The 21996-nt window shown below is 35.0% G+C and overlaps 1 protein-coding gene across 1 annotated transcript; it reads right to left on the reverse strand.

Moving 5' to 3' along the window:
• Positions 1 to 3481: 3481 nt before the first annotated feature.
• Positions 3482 to 5936, reverse strand: LOC107962496 (MORN repeat-containing protein 1). Its single transcript, XM_041114998.1, has 3 exons — positions 4760 to 5936; positions 3908 to 4136; positions 3482 to 3827 (listed from the first exon to the last, which is right to left on the reverse strand). Exons 1-3 carry the CDS (start codon positions 5668 to 5670, stop codon positions 3663 to 3665), a joined length of 1305 nt encoding a protein of 434 aa, XP_040970932.1. The 5' UTR covers positions 5671 to 5936; the 3' UTR covers positions 3482 to 3662.
• Positions 5937 to 21996: the final 16060 nt, after the last annotated feature.

The following is a 21996-nucleotide window of genomic DNA, read 5'->3' on the forward strand; positions in this document are numbered from 1 at the left end:
GGTCTATCTAATTTGGTAATAATTTGTTTTTCAAGTTTTATTAATTAATCTTTAGAAAATTAGGATGATAGTTTTTATTGTGATTGATTAGGATTTTTATGCAATATTTAGTCTTTTATTTATTAAATGATTTTGGGATATTGATTTTGTATGAGACTTCTAACATCATGATTTAGAGGTTGATTAATACAAATTTTTGAAGAAATTAGGATTAAATATATTCATAACGTTGAATTTCTTGGATATTGATTAGAAATTTGACATTCTTATTTAGGGTTGGTTTGGATGACACTAGAGCAATTGAATGAAAGTATAATTACTATGGTAATTTTATAGAATTGTAATTCCCTAGATGTGTTTGGTTGGTAGAGTGTAAGTAGATCGTAATTTCCCATTTCATGTTTGGTAGTATAAATTGTAATTACATGGTTACATAATTTATATTTTTTAAAAACATTAATTACTATAAAAATATTAATATGATAAAAATAATTTCTAAACAAATAACAAAAATTAAAATAAAATAATCATATGTATTATATTGATCTAAAAAAAGTAGATAATAATATGATTACTAATAAAAATAGCAAGAAAAATAAACATCATATGCAATTTTATTTAATTGTTTTAATGCATATTTGTTGGGTTATTTCATCTTTAATTTTTACATATGCTTCTTATCATTATTTGTTAGTCCTTGACCGAGTTCATCATCACTTGAATTTGATTTGCATCATTAAGATTATCAAAATTTCTTTCTTCTATATACTCTTTGAAGTATATGGATCATCTCAATTCCATTTATGATTGAAGTTATAAAATATGCAAAATGTTAGTACGATCCACATTTTTTTACGCTATACTAATGTGATGTTATTAATATGGGAAATATTTTTTTAAAAACAACAAATGTCTTCTCAACCACATTTCGTAACCTTGAATGTGTAAAATTAAAAAGTTGGCCAATTGTCCATGGTATTTGTGTCTGATACCATTCTTTCATACACCACAATTTGGTGTAAGAATACAATTTATATTTACATAATTAGCATCGACCTTATAATATTTAGGTTTACAGTTCAAATAGTTTGTGGCTTTAATTATAAAAACTTATATAAAATTAATTTGGAGAAAGACAGTGTTAGTTTATATACTTTTTATAATATGTAAATTAAGTCAAAACCATATAAAATTTATAATATTTAACCTTTAAAAAAAGTTTTATAAATTGTTCGAAACTTTCATAACACTTTTTATAAATAATATAATTTTTTATTATTACTTTTAAATGTTATTTTTATAAATATGTTATGATAAAAAAATACTATATCATTTTTTTATGAATAAATATATTGTTTTTAAAATATATAGCATAGACACATAAATAAATTTATGTACAGGCTTGGCCATGAATTTTTATAAATAAATATATTATAAAATTTTTATAACATGTAAATTATTTTTATAACAAACTTTTTGACAATAACTTTAGAATGTTTTTAGGATTTAAATACTATATTTTTGTTATAACTTATAAAATACACAAATTATTTTTATAATATATTTTTTAGGATTTATAATATAAGAATTTTTACCATAATCATCCCAAACACTCGTACAGGTCATGCTTATAATATAATTTTATAACTTGTATAAAAAATAATTTTTTAAATTTGGATTTGGGTGTAATTATTTGTATAATTACTCCGATTCTCACTCCCTTAAGATTTGAAAAATGTAATTAGGGTGCTCTATTTACATCCAATTCGGTGAGACCTACTAATTACAATAGTTATCCAAACATGCCACCTTTGTATAATTAAAAGCAATTGCACCTAAATTTCATTACTAGGTGGCTTTCGAAACACTACCTTAAAAAATTATTGTTGCTAATGTAATTATTGTGAATCTTGTGTTTGGAAATTTGATATATTACATTCTCATTACAACAATAAGCATTTAAGTGATTTTTTATATTTTTAGAAGAAAATTACTAGTTCTATGTTGACTTTGTGAACACCTTTATATGTTTAAGGTTTAGATTTATTTATTTTAAATATTTAATAGAAATGAGATAATATTTTAAAAGAAAAATCTACCAATGAAGTGGAAAAAGAACAAGAAGAAAAAAAATTATTAATTTTTATGACTTTTATAAACATATTTATTTTAAAAAGAAAAAAATTATCAATTTTCCCACCCGCCCTCACAAAGCCTATGGTTAGTTTGAAGATCCACAATTGTACTTGATGAAACTTCAACGTAAGTACTCAAAAGACCCAAGTAATCAATATTTGCCAATAATGCCCTTGCCTCATTAGCCTTCTAATATTATTTTATTTATATAAATTTGTAATAGGAAAAGAAAAAAATAAATTGAGCCCTACACTAAATTCACACCCAATTAAATTCTTATTATTAATAAAAATAATTTAAACTACTCCATTAATGGTTTCCGTCTTTGACTACATTGACCATTAAAAATATTAAAAAATTATGAAAAAGTATAAAAAATATTAAATATTAAAAATATATAATCACAATAATTAATAATTAATTAATATTACTTTTGATGTTAAAAATTTATGATTCAAAACTCGTATTTATATATATACATATATAAATATATATCTAAATTCTGTTTCTCTTTTGACTGTAAATGAAAGTATCAAATAATTTAGGCATTAGACTTAGGTGAGTAGCATGGTGGGGGATGAATGAATGGCTATTTTGATCAGTCACGGAGACTGAGCTCACAATATCTTTGTCAAAAGTCCATGTGGAGCAGTTGAAAAGCATGGACATATTATTGCAGGAAATTAAAAAATCATCAATTAATTATTATAAAATGTAATCATAATATTTATTATAGAATAAAAAAGTAATGGTTAATTTAAATCTAGGGTTCGGATGCAAGAAAAAAGAAAAAGTATAGTTTCTTTTGTACGCTTTCAAATTTTGATAGAACAGAGACTGTGGATGTAGCATGCATGAAAAGTTGAAGATTTTTTTATTGATTTTTAATCAAGACAATAACCCTACCATGCCACTTCATGTGCTATTACAAGATATGGAATCATGTCTTATCCCAAACATTATCCTACCACATTCTTCCCTTTTCTTCTTTTATAAACAAACCCAAAGAGTTAGTAGATTGGATTTATTTGATTTTTTTTTTTTTTTAGTTTTATTTTTAGGTTTTGGGTTGTCATCTTGTTCCCATGGTATGGAGCACCTTATGTTGTACATAGCAAATGCCTTTTAACATACGAATTTTATAATCTGAAACAGTTTACAGTGTAAAAAGGATTATTCCCCAAAGAGATTTGTGGCTTGTTTGTAACCGTCATTGTTCTTTCCGACCACCTACTAAAAGAAGACATCATGATGTCTGAAACTTGCATATAAAGATGTTCACTTCTTTAACTACTTTTAGTTCATCCACTTTTATCATAAAAAAGAAAGTCAACCAACTAAGATGTAAGTTGAAATCTGATTTTCCATTGATATACAAAGAGTATATACAAGTTACATTTTGTGATCAATGAAAAACCCTTCAACATAAATCTCTCAAACCTCCAATGAGCTTTTTTTTTTGCTCACCAGGGTTACCTCTTCAAACTACATAGAAAACATCTACAATTTCCAGCAAATCTATTGTCTTATACGTCTATATCACAAAATTTGGCATCCATCTGGTTCTGAACCGCTCTTACTGCGGCAACCCTAGCGGCCATTGCAGCTCTATTTGCAGCCAAAACGGCCTTTTTTACTTGATCATCGACCCGGCGAAGATGAACAGCATTCACAGCTGTTTTTCTAGCAGCCTGCAAACCCGGAAATTATCAGTGAATTGGAATTTATGGCATATTAAGTAGGAAGGTACATGAGTTTTAAAGAAAAATACCTCAACTGCTCGAAGGACTGCATCGGTTAGTTGGGGTAAAGGTGTTTTAAGGGTGCCGGAATCCCACTCGCCGCATCTGGTGTCACCACTCCGGAAAGTATACATTCCATACCCTTGTTTACGACCTTCGTGCCATGATCCTTCGTAACAGTGCCCGTTCGCGAAGTGATAAACGCCAAATCCATGCATTTTGTCTCCGAAATACTCTCCGGCATATTTATCTCCGTTCCTACAACACCGATTATTATGATGAGACCTCTTTTGATTGAATACAAATGATTCACCTAAATACAGAAAGATCAAACTAATCTTCGTTCTTCCCTAATAAATGAGACCAAAGCGAATAACATAAGCAAAAGCATTAAAGATTCATAAAAGGAAATTAAGTTTCTCCGTAAGCTTTTATTGGTTGAATCCAAAAACAGTGAAGGATCCACAAACTAATCATAAGGTCAGCATCAACCATATTTCTGGGTGAAGACTTAAATGCTAAATCAATACTTCTTTCTTATTGAATAAGAAAAATACAAAATCAATTTTAGAAAGTTTTTGAAGAAGGTGAAATTCAACAGAAATGAGCTGGATATACTCAAATTACTCAGCTCATTATAATTCTGAAAGTAGAAAAAGGGAAAATTTTATATTAATAATCAAACAGTAAATCTCATTAATTTCTGGGTTTTCCTGGAGATCAACAAAAAACCAATACATCTAAGGAATAATATATGACCACAGTGCCATTTTCTTAATCAATCAGATATTCCATGGTAAAGCTTTAAAAGGAAACCAAAATGAACTTGAATTCAAGAAATTAAACCCAAAGAAGGAAGAGCCGGGAATTTATTTTCATACCTGAAATGGTAGTAGCCAAGCCCATGTTTAACCCCAGACTTGAACTCCCCAACATAGCAACTCCCATCAGCACAAGTTTGAATACCAACACCATGACTTTGCCCATTACACCATTCACCAGCATAAGAATCCCCTGTATAAAACCTATAAACCCCAAATCCATGTCTTAAACCCTCTCTATATTGCCCTCTATATCTACTCCCTCTGCTCCAACTCTCTACTCCATACCCATCATATCTCCCTTCAACCCAATCCCCTTCATATCTCCCATTCACAAAATAGTTATAAACCCCACTCCCATTACACTTCCCCTTATGAAATTCACCTTCATAAAAATCTCCATTGCTGTAAAACTCCACTCCTTCTCTTACGGTCGGAAGAAGCCTTTCTTTTTCTTTGCTGATGTTGTTTTTATTACATTGGGTCTCTCCAATGAACCATTCGACGGGCTTCGAATTAGGTTTGGAGAAGTAGAGTCTTGATTTGAAACAAACAATGCCTTGGTTGATTAAAGCTTTGTTTTTTGAAGCTAAAAAAAGGGTTATAGCGACGAAGATTAAGGCTAACAAGAGGTTCTCCGATGTGGGGATTTCTTCTCTTTTAAGATAAAACCCAAAGAAGAAGATAAAAGAAAAGAGAGTGAAGAAAGAGATGGAAGCCATGGCGAAAACCGGGGTGAACCGGACCGGTATAATCCTCGGTGACATCGAACCTGTTCTCTTTGGTGGCGGTTTCGTTTTTTTCTCATCTTTCAGTAACGACTCGCGCTGCTGGTTTTCTTCTTGGTCTTTGCTAAAGTCACTTTCGGTGATGGATGACATACTGTGGATTGACGACCGGACGGTAGGCGATGAACGGAGCAACGACGACTGTGTTCGCGTTAGCTTCCCCTGACTCTTTTGGCTCTCCATTTTTCCCCTACCCTTTTTTAGATTTTTTTCTCCTTGGGCCCCACCAGATAAATACCGGAGCCGTCCGATTTGATTATCTTCTATCACCACTGAGCTTCCCTATACCGTGAGATTCTTATCACACTAGAAACCGCCGGCGACATCTCAGGCGGCGCACGTCAAACCGGCTTTATGTTAAACCGGGAACTGTCCAGATGCGAAAATAGAGAGACAGAGATATATTTGCTTTGTAAAACTTCTTTTTTGGGAGTGAATCTGGAGAATTGAAGCGGGGGTTTTGATTTGTATTTATGGTGTTATAGGGGAAGTGGGGTGATTCAATTTAAGCCGTTAGATTGGCTGAGTTGATCTCTCTGTTAATAGCCGTTGGATTGGATCTTAACGGGAAGATATGGTCGTCGGATCTAGATTCGGTTTCGGCTTCTTTTTTACTTTACTTTTAGCGTGGCAGGCAGGGCCGGCCACGTGCCGCCACCTGATTTTATAATTTCGAATTGGAAATGTTTTCCTTATCACCGTTGATCTTTGTTTGATACAATCATCATGTTTTGTACGGTTGAGATTGGGTGGAGTGTCACGTGGGATTTTTTTCCCTTGGAATTATAATCAATTGGCCGAAAGCATTTTAAAATGGAATTATCTTCTTTTTTCTTTTTTTTCATTTTGTGGTAAATTTTTGATTTTGTAATGATATGGTAGATGTGGCATTAAATTATTAACATCTTTTTGGAAGGGAAAATCCAAATCCTATTTTTTAAAGATATCCATCCATTATTATTAAATTCGGTAATTGTAATATGGTATCGCGTTTTACTTTTTAACTAATTTATGTTCATTATTTAATTAAATTAATTATATTGCAACTTACAATTTTTGTCAATCATTTTATTTATTAGATAATCACACACTTATGATATGAACAAATTTAAAAAAATCATATAATAGTAAGATGATAAAGCTAGTTAAATATAGCTTTTTCTGAAACGGGAAAGTTAAGTTAATAAAAATCATAATTAGAATTTCTTTTTTTTTTTAAATTTAACATAGACTCTAAATTTAATAATTGTCCTCGCATTAAAGTTTTAATTTTTTTCTTGTTCAAGTTAGTCTCTTGAAAATTTTAAAGCTCAAACCTTAATATAAGAATAAGAATAATTATTAAGTTTAAAGACTAACTTATACAAAAAAAAAGGTTCAAAACCCCAATATAAGAATAATTGCTAAATTTAAGACTTGATTTGGACAAAAAAAATAGGCCCAATGTAGGAAATGTTGTACAGTTCAAACCTCAAATAATGATTTAACCTTAACCTTAAGTTGTATAAATATCAAACTTAGATATTCTTAATACATGTTTTGTGGTTTATATTTGAAGCTCATGTCTATCCTTTCAAATAATATTATTTTCATAATTTAAATTTATACATTTTTTGAGTGATATAATATACATTAGTATTGCATCCAACACTTATTAATTATTATTTCAATATTTAAATTTAATATATGATTAAACTTTAATAAAAAATATTATAATGAAAAATTAATATCATGGTATAGCAATTGGACCGCACAAGTTGATAGGAAGGAAACTTAAGAACCGAGGTGAGGTCTTGTCTTCGGAAATTTCCCCACATCGTATGGTTATTTGCTGATTAATTGAATGTTATTTTCCACAACTATTAATTGGACTTTTGTTAGCTAAAAGGTAGGTATGAAATATAAATTCATGTTTGAACTACAATTTTTTTAGGGTTTGAATCTATGGTATGTTTACATGTAATTAATTTAAAAATAATAGTAACGGTAAAATTAGTTACTGTAGTAAATTTGTAGCGTAAGATAAAAAGTAAGTTAAACACACCGTATCGTCCATCTAAACTCATACTAAATCTATTAAATTTTAAAAAAATATATTTAATAATTTTAAACTCGTAAGCAAAGTTTAAAAAATGAGCTATACTGTGGGTGGAGGAGATGCCAGCAATAATTCAGAGGATTGTGGTGACTGAAGAATGGAATACGTGTAGAATCACCTAACGGGCTCGTCTGTGCTGGGAAAGAGTGCTCACTAGTGTTTGCTTGGATCGCTTCAAACTAGAGCATTTCATCGAGTTTCTGTTGCGAGTTGAAACATTTTTGTCTGGTATGCGTGGGGTTGCGAGGGGAAGAAGATGAATTTTTCATATTTTTGATGTTTTGACTGTTTGGATGCAGACATTTTATTAAAAAAAGGTGAGCTATATTTTTTTCTAAAATGTAATAAAAGAAATAAACATAAAGAATGGGTAACATTTCAAGTCTGTTTATCAAATATTAATCCAAATTTCTAATGTATTTGTGGGCTGAAAAAAGAAAGTGAAAAAGTAACGAAGAAAAATTCAAGGTTTTACAAAGTTCGATGATGAAGGTACATGATGAGATAATGGTTCCCTTCACTCATGATCCATGCTAAAAAAAAGTTTTAGTAATTTTTTAGTGCCAAATTTATGTTTTTTTGAATAAATAATTGTTAAATTAGAAGGTTTATATCTATCGTTTAACTTTAGTATCTATTGAGTGTAATGGTAAGATGCATTATACTTTCAAAGAGAGAATACCCTAAACATTGTATCATTGATGTCTTATAAATAAATAATTGTTAATTTATGTTTTATAAACCTTTGAGACGACATTATTAAGAGGATAACAATAAACTCTATGGATAATACCAAAAATAGATAAGGGTCATGTTCTTGGTTGAGTTAAGATTTGTGTTGAATTAAACCAATTTGATTATATATCTATAATTTAATTATAAAATATATTTATTTTATTTTAAACTTTGACAAGATAAATTAAAAATAAATAAATTTATACATTATAGATTAGATTAAGAATATATTATATTTGTATATGTAATGTTAATCTCATAAGTTTAATTTTTATTAATTATAAAAAGAATATCTTAACATTATTAATTATTATCATATTTAAATAAAAATATATATAAAAATATATTATCCAATTGTATTCAATAATTTATAAAATATTTTCATAATAATATAACTTTATACATAAAATATATTTTAATTAAATTAATATTTAACTAATTCGTAACATCAACACAATCGGAGTTTAATACAAGTATAGATAAAAATTTTAAAAACAAATTTTAAAAAAAAATTAACCATTATATTTGAGTAATTTTTTTTAAAAAAAAATTCATTGAATAACAAAGAACATATTTTAATAGAAAAGTAAAATTGTGTCAACTTTTGTAGGCTCCCGCCTTGAAAGTTAAGCATTTAAAATTTGAATTGAATAATTAAAAATGACGTCACAGTTATTATTTATGTAAAATAAATAAACAAAAATATATGTAGTATTGTTGTCAAAAAAGAAAAGTAAGCAAGTTGAGTTTTATCACCTAATGATGTACTTTTGTGATTGGACTCTTCTAAGTATTGATGGTAAATTTTTTATTTTTATGTGTTTAATAGACTTCGTTGAATCTGTGGGTATAATGTAATTAATAATTATTAGCCTTAAAATTAAATAATTTTAAGTTGGAATCATCATAGCATTTTAATGTTTTTTATTTTTTTATTTATAAGATTGTGTTTGACTAATAATTTTTGTTTGGGACAAATACTAAGTATGGGTGGACTCAAAATATGAAACTGAATTCTAATTTTTTAGAATAAAATATTTAAAATTTTTAAAAAATTTAATATTATTTTAAAGTGTAAGAATTGAGTTATAATTTTTTGTAAAAGAAATAAAATATAATTTTTCTATCAATTTGACTTTGAATTAACAGTCGAAAAATAAGGTTATGACTCGAAATATACGGAAATATATTGTTATTTTATTTATTTTCTTTTTCTTTCCAAATCCAAATGTAGTGGGCCAAATTTGCCCGGCCCGTTACAAACAAACCAAAAAAATAATAATAATAATAACCCAATAATAAAAGTCCAATATTAAACTTAACCAAAATCTAATCCAAATACAAGACCAAAATTTAAATCTTATAACAGTCCAAAACTATTACAAATAGCCCAAATTCAATAGCCTAGTTTCAAGCCCGTTTGCAAACCAATCAACTTCATCTCTAACCTATAACCCTGATGGCCCAATAGGCCTAATACCTAAACCAAATTTCAGAAACCCTAGCCTTTGCTTAGTATCGCAGCCTCCAGGTGTCGTACAACCCCCAGCCTCGCGCAGTACGACCGCCAACTACCTCCAGCAGCCACGCTTGCACCTCCGTACGCCAGCACAGTACCCGTACCTGTAAATACAGAAAAACGACAACAACAGATAGGAGCAAAAATTGTATTTTTTTATTTTTTTCTATCTCTTCGGTTATAAAGCCAAGAGATTTCCTCTTTGTAATGGGTTACGAAAATAGAGGCAATATACGCATAATACGCAATACAAAAAAAGCAACTGATTAAGAGGTGATTTCGAGCGCCATATGTTCTGCCTTTTTTTCTTCTGAAAATTGTTTTTCATCTTCGTATGTAAGCCACCGGGGTCTATCATCTTCGTCGACATCGAAGTTTGAGCAAACTTCAAGGCCGAAATTGGCAGACCTAAGCGCCGGACTCGGAACAGGGGAGAAAAGGGGCACCATCGGAGGCCATCAATCATTTTTCGTGATGATGAAGCCATGGCTGAGTGGCGCACAGCATTAGGGTTTCCCCTTCTCCATTGGTTCGGCTGAATGGGTTTTGTATATGTGTTTTACATAAAATTTAGATTATTTTTATACTTATTTATATTAGTACGTATATTTGATTTATATATTATTAAATCCATGTATTTTATACATATAGTTCTCTCTTTATATATATATATAAGCATGTCCTTAAATCTATTATATAATTTGTTATAAAATTAATTTAAGCTTGTATGTATTTCTATGTTTTTACAAATAATTATTTTTAAAAAATTATTTATGTATATATATTTTGTAAATCTATTTTGTGTATTATACCTCATCATGTATTTTATTATCCTTTCATATTATATATTATTTAAGTTATCATGTATTTTGTCAATTTTCAAATGGATTTGTTTTAAAATATTTTACATGTAGTTTGATTCAAATTTTTATTCCATGATATCTGTTTCAAAATCATATATCCCAAGTTCCGATACAAATTTGTCAACCTATATATCATGTATCCATTTATTCGTTATTATCTTAAAATCGTTATAGCATATTGGCTCCTAATTGTTATTTTTTTGTTACATCTTGCATTAGTTATTTTATATCATGCTATGTGTTGTGTGTATTGTTTTGATTATATTAAATTGTTATATTGTTATTTTCAGCATTGTATTATTATGTCAATTATTTCCCATGCATGATTGCAATCGGGTTACATTTTTTAAGTTAGCTATACTTAATTTTTAGTTTGTTAATTGATTGTATCTCATGTGCGTATTATCCCATATCATCGTTTTTCACTTGGTTTATGAAATTTGATTTTATAAGGTCCAAATCTTTAAGATTAATTTTGTTTTATTTCAAGTCGCATTAACGAGTTTTAAGCTATTTTTATAATCATTCTTTTAAAAATCCTTTAAAACGAAGGCGATGTTCGATATTTGGCAATTCGGGGAATCGTGCCCTAACGTGTTGGGTTGCAATTTCTCGTTTGCTCAAAATAACCGAATGTCCCTTTAGAATTTCATTCATGTTTCCTAAAAACCCTTTAAAACGAAAGTAATATTCGATGTTTGGTAATTTGGGGAGTCGTGCCCTATCGTGCTGGGTTACGTTTCCTGTTTGTCCAAAATAATTGAATATTCCTTTAAAATTTTACTCATGCTCTCTAAATTCTAAAATAAGGCAATGTCTGATATCTAGAAATTCGATGAGTCGTGCCCTATTGTGCTGGGTTTCGATTTTTTCGTTAGACTAAATAATCGGGCATCCTTTTGAGGTTTTCAACATATAAATTTTTGGAAGTCAAAATTTATCACGTTTTCGAGGGTATAAAGGATCATGTCCTGTCGTGCTGGATGTGATGCCATATTCCTCTTAAGCAAGAGGATTTTGATGACCAACTCGGGTTGTTCAAATGTTATTAAAAGGGACCGCACTTCAAAAACATTTTTAAATCTCAGACATAAGGACAGTATCTAACCGATTTGGTACTAATCTTGGGCGTAATGAGGGTGCTAATCCTTCCTCATACGAAACCGAATCCCAAACCCGCTTTCTCAAATTTCGAAGACCAAAATCGTTGTTTTAGTAAGCCAAAATGTTTTATTAAAATGACCAAAACTTATTAGGTGATCCAATCACACCTGAACAAAAGATTGGTGGCGACTTCATTTTCGTTTTTCAAAAAGTTGATTCCATATTTTTTTCATTAAATTTAAAATTTTAAAAAGACGGTTTCGACAGCTTGGCGACTCCACTGGGGACCGAATAGGAGAGTCTAGCCATAAAATTGATTGTTTGCTGTCCTTTTGTCAAAAACCGAAAATTTGTTTTAAAAATCATGTATCTTTCAAATGCATTTGTTTGTATGGTTGTTATGGTTCGGGTATCGTAGAATAATATTGCATTGCATTGCATGACCGCCATGGTCACACCTTCTAAGTGGGAGTAAGAAACTATGTTTTCATGAGGTTTTCACCTCCGCATAGGCTAGTGGATTGCTTCCGGGGTACATCCTTACCTATGATTTCGTAAAATTTTCATCTCCGCATGGTCATAGGGAAATGTATCCCCCTGAACCGAACTCGATCTATATGAGCCTATAATGGATGAGAATTAAGGAATCTGCTGGTTCGGGTACCTTATCTCTAGAATCGAACCACATATAGTGAACCTTAAGAGCTATCTTCGGGTGGAGCCGCGTCAAGCCTTAGTATTTACTCGTATATGCGTTGTAATTATCGTTTATGTGCTTGCACTTTATCACTATTATTTGATACTAACCTATGTTTTGTTTTGACTGTGTTTTGCATAACATTGCATACTAAAGGAGGTGTTGATTCGTATTCAATTACTAAGTTAGAAAGTTTGACATGGAGAATGAGTTTCTTAGTAAAGTCGAGGATACTGCGGCCGTTCGTGCATGGTCAGAGAAGCTACAATAAGAGAAAGGGGATAGCTTGGCAGAAGGATATATATCGGAGTTGCAGGAATTCACCCGCGTCAATGTAGCATAGAATGAGCTGCAAGAGTTGAGAGATATATGGGCTTGTTGGGATGAAGAGACCAAGCAGTTGTTTTATCAAAGCTATGGTGATATATCTTACTTGCTAGACATTAGAGTGGATAAGCATCTATTCCGAGTTATGGTTCAGTTTTGGAACTTTGCTTACAAGTGTTTCACTTTTGGAGAAGTGGATTTAGTACCTACCATGGAGGAATATACTGCTCTGCTTAGGTGTCCGAAAATTCAGGTTAGAAAGACTTATGCCAGGGTTTTTAATGGTCAGACTTTCGCGAAAAAGTTGATGAGCATTTCAGGGATGAGCGGGCCTTAGGTCACTACTCGGATTCAACAAAAGGGAGATAGTAAATGTATCCCTTGGGAGAATTTGCGAGATTTGGTTTTAACGCATCTAGATGAAAAAAAGAGGGTCGATATATTCACCTTAAGCATCTACGGCTTGGTAATTTTTCCTAAGGCTTTGAGGCACGTGGACGAGGCAGTCATTGACTTATTCAATCGTCTTGAGAAAGGGATCACACCTATACCGGCAATATTGGCTGAGACGTTCAGATCCCTGAGCACGTGTCGGGAGACGGGCGAGGGGCGGTTTATTGGACGTGCACAATTATTGATGGTATGGTTTCATGGGCACTTTTGGAATATGGACAAGGTTTCTTATCAGGTCTTTTCCGAAGGTTATTCCCCATTAAAAGAGGAGGCCGCCATACAAAAGAAAGAGGATATCTCAGATGAGAAGTGGATGGAAATTCTTCAAAACCTCAAGGAGGAGGATATCGAGTGGAGAGCTTATTGGATGGTCCCTGGTGAGATCATATATCGATGTGGGAACTTTCATTGGGTGCTGTTGTTAGGAATTTGGGGAGCTACTGGGTATACACCATTGCTTGCGTTAAGATAATATAAATCGAGGCGGTTTGTATCCACGACCTACAAACTTACTTAGTGTGAATTCTCCTTTAAAGGTGCCCACTATAAGAAGAAAGTTCGGGAGCTATCGGATGCTTGGAAGCAAACTCGTTGGATGAAGAGGTTGGCCATCGGTTCCATGGTGACACCTGAGTATGATGGATGGTTTAGGAAGAGAGTCAATGATAATGTCCCTAGACCTAGCTCAGAAAATACTTGACCTATGGTGGAACAACTACAAATCGCCCCTTCAGAGTTGGAAATTATAAAGCAAGACTTCGAGAAGAAGAGTTCAGAGTTTGGGAAAAAGATCGAACAATTAAAGGAAAAGAATATGCATCTGAGATTAGACGCTGATGTCCAGAGGTTAGAGGCTGAGAAGTGGAGAAAAGGGAAAACTAAGGCCGAAGAAGATCTAGACAGCTTGAAGACTGACTATAAGAAGTTACGCCTGTCTATGAGGATTGCGGGGTTAGGTAAGACTTTCGAACAATGGCGCCATGAAATTCGAGAAGAAAAGGCCAAGGCCGACCGATGGGAAAGGAAATTTCGAGAAGTTCAAGCACGAAATGAAGATTTAGAGAAGAGTCTGTCAGAAAGCAGAAATGAACGAAGTTAATTAAAAGCTAGAGTGGCAGAATTTGAGAAGTCTCTTCATCAGTACCGAAACCGCAACACCGCAATGGAATTGAGGGCAAGCTTGAGCAAGATAGAAGAAATGAAGGGAAAATAAAAGAATTAGAAGCGTCAATGCAAAACTGTGAGATGCGGATTCAGTTTTTCGAGGCAAATGAGGACCATTGGAAAGAGCAGCTTCACTATGCGCAAGACCAAGTCAGAAACAGGGATTACCTTATGGGGGAAGCCATAACCTAGACTCGGGAGGTAGCTGACTACTTGCAAGCTTTAGCGGTACAGGCGGACACACTGAGCGTGAAGTACGAGTTGGAGTCAGATGCGGGCAGGAGTGGGCCTCATTGCTTAGGAAAATTAAGACTTTAAGCATTAGAGCAAAGTTTTATTTGTAACTCAACTTTATGTAAAAGAATTTTATTTTTTAGTGAAGTTTTCTAAAGGGAATTGAATCAAAATTGATGCCTCCTTTGCATTTATGCATTTGCATTACATCACATCATTATGCATTAAAGGTCATAAAAGGGTTCTAATTAATTAAAAAATCATTTTAGTAATCTGGAAACCAACGAAAACCAACCGACTACGCACCCCTACGGTATAAGGAAAAAGTCAATGGATAAAAGACTTGAAAAATTGGAGCAAATGCAAAAAGACATGCAGAAACAAATGTAGTTTCAGATACAAGAGCAGCTAGCCAAGATTCAGTGAGAGATGAAGGAGCAAATGATGGAATCCCAAAGAGAGATGATAAGTCAGTTATCCCAATTGCTGATGGGAAGAACTGATAAAGGAAAGGGCCCTATGGACAATGTTGAGGAAACTAATGAAGATCCTCAATACCCCCTGGCTTCACTCCAACATATGCACCAATGAAGCCCGAGATTAATCTACAAACACCATCTGTTACGATTATGCCTCAGCAGATTCAGGCTGGAGCTTCGATACCGATCAATTTCCAAGCTGGCTCAGGCTCTAACCTTGTTAACAACCCGAATTATCCACCCGTTCCCGATTTAGACGAAGTTGCAGAAGAAGAAAATACGAGGGTAGAATCGCAAAAACAATTGGAAGAACATTGTAAATGGCTGGAGGAAAAATTCAGAGCTATAGAAGGCGCGGATAATCATTAAGGGATCGATGCTAAAGACTTGAGTTTGGTCCCAGACTTGGTCCTACCCCCAAAATTCAAAATGCCTCAATTTAAGAAATACAATGGAACGAGCTGCCCTGAAGCTCACATCACTATGTTCTGCAGGCGAATGACGGTATACGTTAACAACGACTAGCTATTAATTTATTGCTTTCAAGATAGTCAAGTAGGGATGGCGTTTAAGTGGTATAACCAATTGAGCCGCGCTAAAATTAACTCATGGAAAGACCTGGCTCAGGCCTTTATGAAACAATATAATCATGTGACGAACATGACTCCTAACAGGATCACTCTCCAGAATATGGAGAAGAAATCAAATGAAAGTTTCAGGTAGTACGCACAAAGATGGAAAGAAGTGGCCATACAAGTTCAACCGCCGTTTCTAGAAAAGGAAACCATGATGCTCTTTATTAACACCTTAAAAGCCCCTTTTATCACTCATATGTTAGGAAGCACCACCAAGAGCTTCTTAGACATAGTGATGACGAGTGAAATGATTGAAAACGCTGTGAGGAGTGGTAAGATAAAAGCAAGAGAAAGTAACAAAAAGTCAACCCCGAGGAAAAGAGATAATAAAGTGAACAACACGAGCACATTCAGTAAGGGTCAGTCCAAGTCACTCACCGTAAATCAACCAAAAACGGTGACCACCAATCAGCACAGCACTGTGAGACAAGAATCCAACGCGAGGGTGAACACAGAAAGGCCACAGTTCACCCCTATACCCATGACGTATAGAGAGTTGTACCAGAACCTATTGAACGCTCATGTAGTGTCCCCTTTTTACCTGAAGACACTGCAGCCCCCGTATCCCAAATGGTATGACACAAACGCCCAATGTGAATGCCACGCGAGAATCACCGAGTACTCAATTGAAAACTACACCGCGTTCAAGAAAGTAGTCAAAAGACTTATTAAAATGGAGATTGTGAGGTTTGACGGCCCAGCCGTACCCAATGTAGCAGGAAATCCGCTCCCCAATCATACCGACCAATGAGTGAATGAGATAAGCGAAGGCAAGAATAAGAAGATCAAAAGTGAGGTTGCAGAAGTCAAGACTTCATTGAGACGGATGTGGAAGGAGATGGTCAAGAGAGGATTGATCGCGTTGGATTCAAGGGAAGAATCTGAAGAAGAGAGGAACTACACGAGTTTCACGATGAGGTGGGGCATGAAATCTAAGAGTGTGTGGAGTTCAAGGCCTTAGTATAGAACATGATGAACAATAAAGAAATAGAGTTTTATGAAGAGACTGGAAACCCCGGAGAGGGAGATATATGTGCATCAGAGGGAGAATCAACGACGTAGAATCAAACAGCTAACTATCCCGTGGTCATCATATCACGACCCAAAAATAATGAAGTTGGAATGCAAATGCCATCGAGGGTCATAATCTAGAGACCTGCAGTCTTCCCCTATAAAGACAGTAGAAGGGTTCCATGAAATTATGATTGTAACGTGATGATTCCGGGAAAGGAAAGCCTGGTTGACGCTTTAAAAGAGGACCAAGATAGGGGCTCCTATACACGTAGCAGGAGACGTTACGATATAGCAAGCGAGAAGGCACAACCCCTAAAAGAAAAAGCCCCAGTAGTCGAAGATATAAAGGAAAAAGCGACCAAATCTGAATTCTTGTTAATGAGCCAGTCAACGAGGAGGAGGCTAAGGAGTTTTTGAAATTCTTAAAACAAAGTGAGTACAGTGTGATGGAACAGCTACGTAAACAACCAGCTCGTATCTTTGTGCTGGCCTTACTCCTGAGTTTGGAAGTCCACCGCAGCGCGCTGATAAAAGTCCTGAATGAAACATATATTGCCAATGATATCTCTGTCAACAAGCTGGACTGCTTGGTCAGCAACATAAGTGCCGATAATTATATCTTCTTCAATGACGAGGAGATACCACTTGGTGGCATGGGGTCGACTAAAGCTTTGTATATTACCACGCGCTGTAAGGGGTATACGCTGCCAGGCGTACTGATTAACAATGGGTCGGCCTTGAACATCCTGCCATTGACTACGCTAAACAGATTACCTATAAACAGCTCTCACATGAAGGAGTGCCAGAACATAGTGAAAGCATTCGATGGGATGGAGAGAAGGGTGATGGGCAGAATCGAGGTACCTCTTCAGATCGGGCCAGACACATATGAGGTGGATTTCCTAGTGATGGATATCAAGCCCTCATACAATTGCTTATTGGGGAGGCCCTGGATACATTCAGCTGGGGCAGTGCCTTTATCGTTGCATCAAAAGTTGAAGCTGGTATCAGAAGGGCGGTTGATAACGATCAATGCTGAAGAGGATATCATTGCAACTGTAAGCAGTAATGCGCCTTATTTGGAGACAGATGACGAAGCAATCGAATGCTCATTTCGGTCTTTAGAGTTTGTTAATACGACGTTCATCGCCGAGGGAAGTAAGATTCTGATGCTAAAATTGTCCAAAACTACGAGGATGAGTCTACAGTTGATGGTTGGAAAAAGGGCTTACCCGGAATAGGACTTGGGAGACATCTCCAATGAAGGATTGAAACGCCGGTATTGAAGGACAAGGGAGACCGTTTCAGCTTAGGATTTAAGCCAGATGTGAGACAAAGGAGAAAGGAGCTGGAAAAGAAGCAAGAAAGAAGGAGAGCACGGTCAAGGGGGGAGGAAATCAAATGGGAGCCAATGGTATTCCCTCATATATCGAAAACTTTTGTGTCCGGAGTAATCATTCATCCCGAGAGAGGCACGCCAATGAAAGGAGTCATAGAAGAAAGGTTGGAAAGGTTGGACATCAACGCCACATACGAAGAAGGGACTGGAAGAGAAAATTTGTCGGGAATTTGCCCCTACATGCGTGGAAGTGTTCTGGATAACTGGACTATGGAAGAGATCCTGTAGTTTTTAGAACTGATTCAGATTAATGTCCAAAACACACTTATTACTCTAGGCCTAGGAGTAATAAGAATCTTTTGTGAAATAGACTGATGTTTAAAAACGTTATTTCAATAAAATGCACGGTTATTATCATTTTGAGCAGATGTTCTTTCATTCTCTCAATTTCATTCATAATCATACAAACTATTACTTTCAGATTCTTTTGTTTTTCGAACATTCTTCTAAATATTCTTTCATTCTTCGTTCATAATCATACCATACAGATAAGTGTTCTTGAATTCTTTTGATTCTTTGTATATTCCTTCATCCTCATAACAGGTTCCCAGATATCAATGATACGAGTGACACTGCTAGTGGCTCAGAATCTCTTTTTGAGCGAGATGTGTGTATGGAGGATTATTAGGATTTCAAAGATGACCAAGGTTGTAACTTATCTCCTGATTTGTTGAGGATGGTAGAACAAGACGATAAACAAATCCTACCTCACAAAGAACCAGTGGAAATTGTGAGCTTAGGAGAGGGACAAGAGGTGAAGATCGGGACTTGTATCACCATGGAGATGAAGCGAAACCTTATTGAATTACTTCAGGAATTCAAATATGTCTTCGCATGTATATGCTTTGTTGAGGATGGTAGAACAAGACGAGAAACAAATCCTACCTCACAAAGAACTAGTGGAAATTGTGAGCTTAGGAGAGGGACAAAAGGTGAAGATCGAGACTTGTATCACCATGGAGATGAAGCGAAACCTTATTGAATTACTTCAGGAATTCAAAGATGTCTTCGTATGGATATGTCCGGGTTGAACACTGATATTGTGGTGCACTGACTCCCCATAAAGGAAGAATGTAAGCCAGTTCAGCAAAAACTCCGAAGAATGAGGCCCAACGTCTTGCTAAAAATAAAAGAAGAGATTCGAAAGCAGTTTGACGCTGGATTTCTAAATGCGGTAAAATACTCAGATTGGGTAGCCAACATCATCCCCGTCCCTAAGAAAAATAAAAACGTGCGAATGTGTATGGACTACAGAGATTTGAACAAAGCCAGCCCGAAGGATAATTTCCAACTGCCTCATATTGACACCTTAGTGGACAACACGGTAGGCCACTCACTGTTCTCATTTATGGATGGTTTCTCCAGATATAACCAAATCAAAATGCATCCTGAAGACATGAAGAAGACCACATTTGTAACGATGTGGGGCATGTTCTGCTACAAAGTGATGACGTTTGGGTTGAAGAATACGGGGGCAACATATCAAAGGGCCATGGTAACCCTGTTTCACGATATGATGTACAAAGAAATTAAAGTTTATGTCGATGATATGATTGCAAAGTCCCGAACTGAGAAAGAGCACGTACAAGTCCTTAGGAAGTTGTTCTTAAGGTTGAGGAAGTTCCAGTTAAAACTCAATCCAGCCAAATGTACTTTCGAAGCCAAGTCTGGAAAGCTTCTCGGATTCGTGGTTAGTGAAAAAGGGATTGAGATTGATCCTGACAAAGTCAAAGCCATACAAGAACTATCTCTGCCGCGTACACAGAAAGAGGTTCGAGGTTTTCTAGGAAGATTAAATTACATTGCTCGGTTCATTTCACAATTAACTGAGAAATGTTACATTGTCTTCCGCCTCCTAAAGAACACGACCCAGGTGAATGGGATGAAGAATGCCAAAGGGCTTTCGACAAGGCCAAACGGTACTTATCTAACACTCCAATGTTGATGCCACCTAGCCGCGATAAGCCATTGATATTGTATCTGGCGGTATTTGAGAATTCTATGGGATGCGTACTGGGTCGGCATGACGAGTCAAGAAGGAAAGAAAGAGCTATTTACTACCTTAGTAAAAAGTTCACTGACTGTGAGACAAGGTAGCTGCCGATAGAGAAGCTGTGTTGTGCCCTAATTTGGACAACTCGAAGGCTGAGGCAGTATATGTTGTACCATACTACTTGGCTTATCTCAAAACTAGACCCTCTAAAGTACATGATGGAGTCGACAGCTTTGAATGGAAGGATGGCCCGATGGCAAATTCTGCTCTCCGAATTCGACATAGTCTATGTAAACAAGAAAGCAGTAAAAGGGAGTACAATAGCAGATTTTCTGGCCAGTAGAGCTTTAGAAGATTACGAGCCTTTGAACTTCGATTTTCCGAATGAAGACCTGATGTGTGTTGTGACCACTGAAAAAGGTGCTCCGGAAGAACTTCCTTGGAAACTAAACTTCGATTGCGCATCAAATGCCGTGGGTAATGGAATCGGGGCAGTCTTAGTATCCCCAAACAGAGATCATTATCCATTCACCAGTAAATTGGATTTTGATTGTACAAATAGCATGGCGGAATACGAAGCCTGCATAATGGGTATCCGTGCAGCCATAGAATGCAAGATTAAAGTGTTCGAGGTGTATGAATATTCTGCGCTAGTGATTTATCAATTCAAGGGAGAATAGGAGACCAGGGATCCCAAGTTGGTCGATTATCGAAAATTGGTCCTTCAATTGGTTAAAGAGTTCGATGGTATAACCTTCTGCTACCTTCGGCAGGATGAAAATCAGATGGCCGATACTTTGGCCACCTTAGCCTCCATGATCAAGGTGAATAAACAAGAAGATGTCAAACCCATCCGGATGAGCATTTATGAAATTCTGGCCCACTGTTACAATATTGAGGAAGATGAAGAGAAAGATGATCACCCTTGGTATCATGATATATTGCAATACGTGAAGAATCGTGAGTACCCGGACCAGGCAAGCGAGAATGACAAAAGGACGTTAAGAAGATTGGCCATTGACTATGTTTTAGATGGGGAATCCTATACAAAAGAAAAAAGGATCAAGTGTTATTAAAATGAGTAGACGCTGTAGAAGCTAAGAAAATCTTAGAAGAAGTCCATGAAGGCGTCTGTGGGACACACGCTAATGGCTTAACAATGGCCAGGCAAATTATGTGATTCGGGTATTATTAGTCCACTATGGAAGGAGATTATGTCAATTACGCCAAGAGATGTAATAAATGCCAAATCTATGAAGACAAAATTCATGTGCTTCCTTCGCCGCTGCATGTCATGACTTCCTCATGGCCTTTCTCTATGTGGGGCATGGATGTGATTGGACCAATATCACCGAAAGCTTCCAATGGGCATCGATTCATCTTTGTGGTTATCGACTACTTCACCAAATGGGTAGAAGCCATTTCATATGCCAACGTTACAAAGTCGGCAGTGAGTAAATTCCTGAAAAAAGAGATCATGTGTCGATATAGAATGCCGGAGAGGATCATATCTGACAATGCGTTAAATCTGAACAATAGTACGATAGCGGAAGACTGCAGTCAATTCAGGATCAGACATCACAATTCATCACCAAATCGACCAAAAATGAATAGGGCAGTGGAAGCGGCCAATAAGAACATCAAGAAGATTGTGGGGAAAATGACTAAGACCTACAAAGATTGGCATGAGAAGTTACCATTTGCCCTCTTTGCTTATCGAACATCAGTTAGAACCTCAACTAGGGCAACGCCTTTCTCTTTGGTCTACGGAATGGAAGCGGTTTTTCCAATCGAA

The sequence above is a fragment of the Gossypium hirsutum genome, chromosome A06 (genome assembly GCF_007990345.1).
Source record: "Gossypium hirsutum isolate 1008001.06 chromosome A06, Gossypium_hirsutum_v2.1, whole genome shotgun sequence".
In the NCBI taxonomy this organism is placed as follows: Eukaryota; Viridiplantae; Streptophyta; class Magnoliopsida; order Malvales; family Malvaceae; genus Gossypium; species Gossypium hirsutum.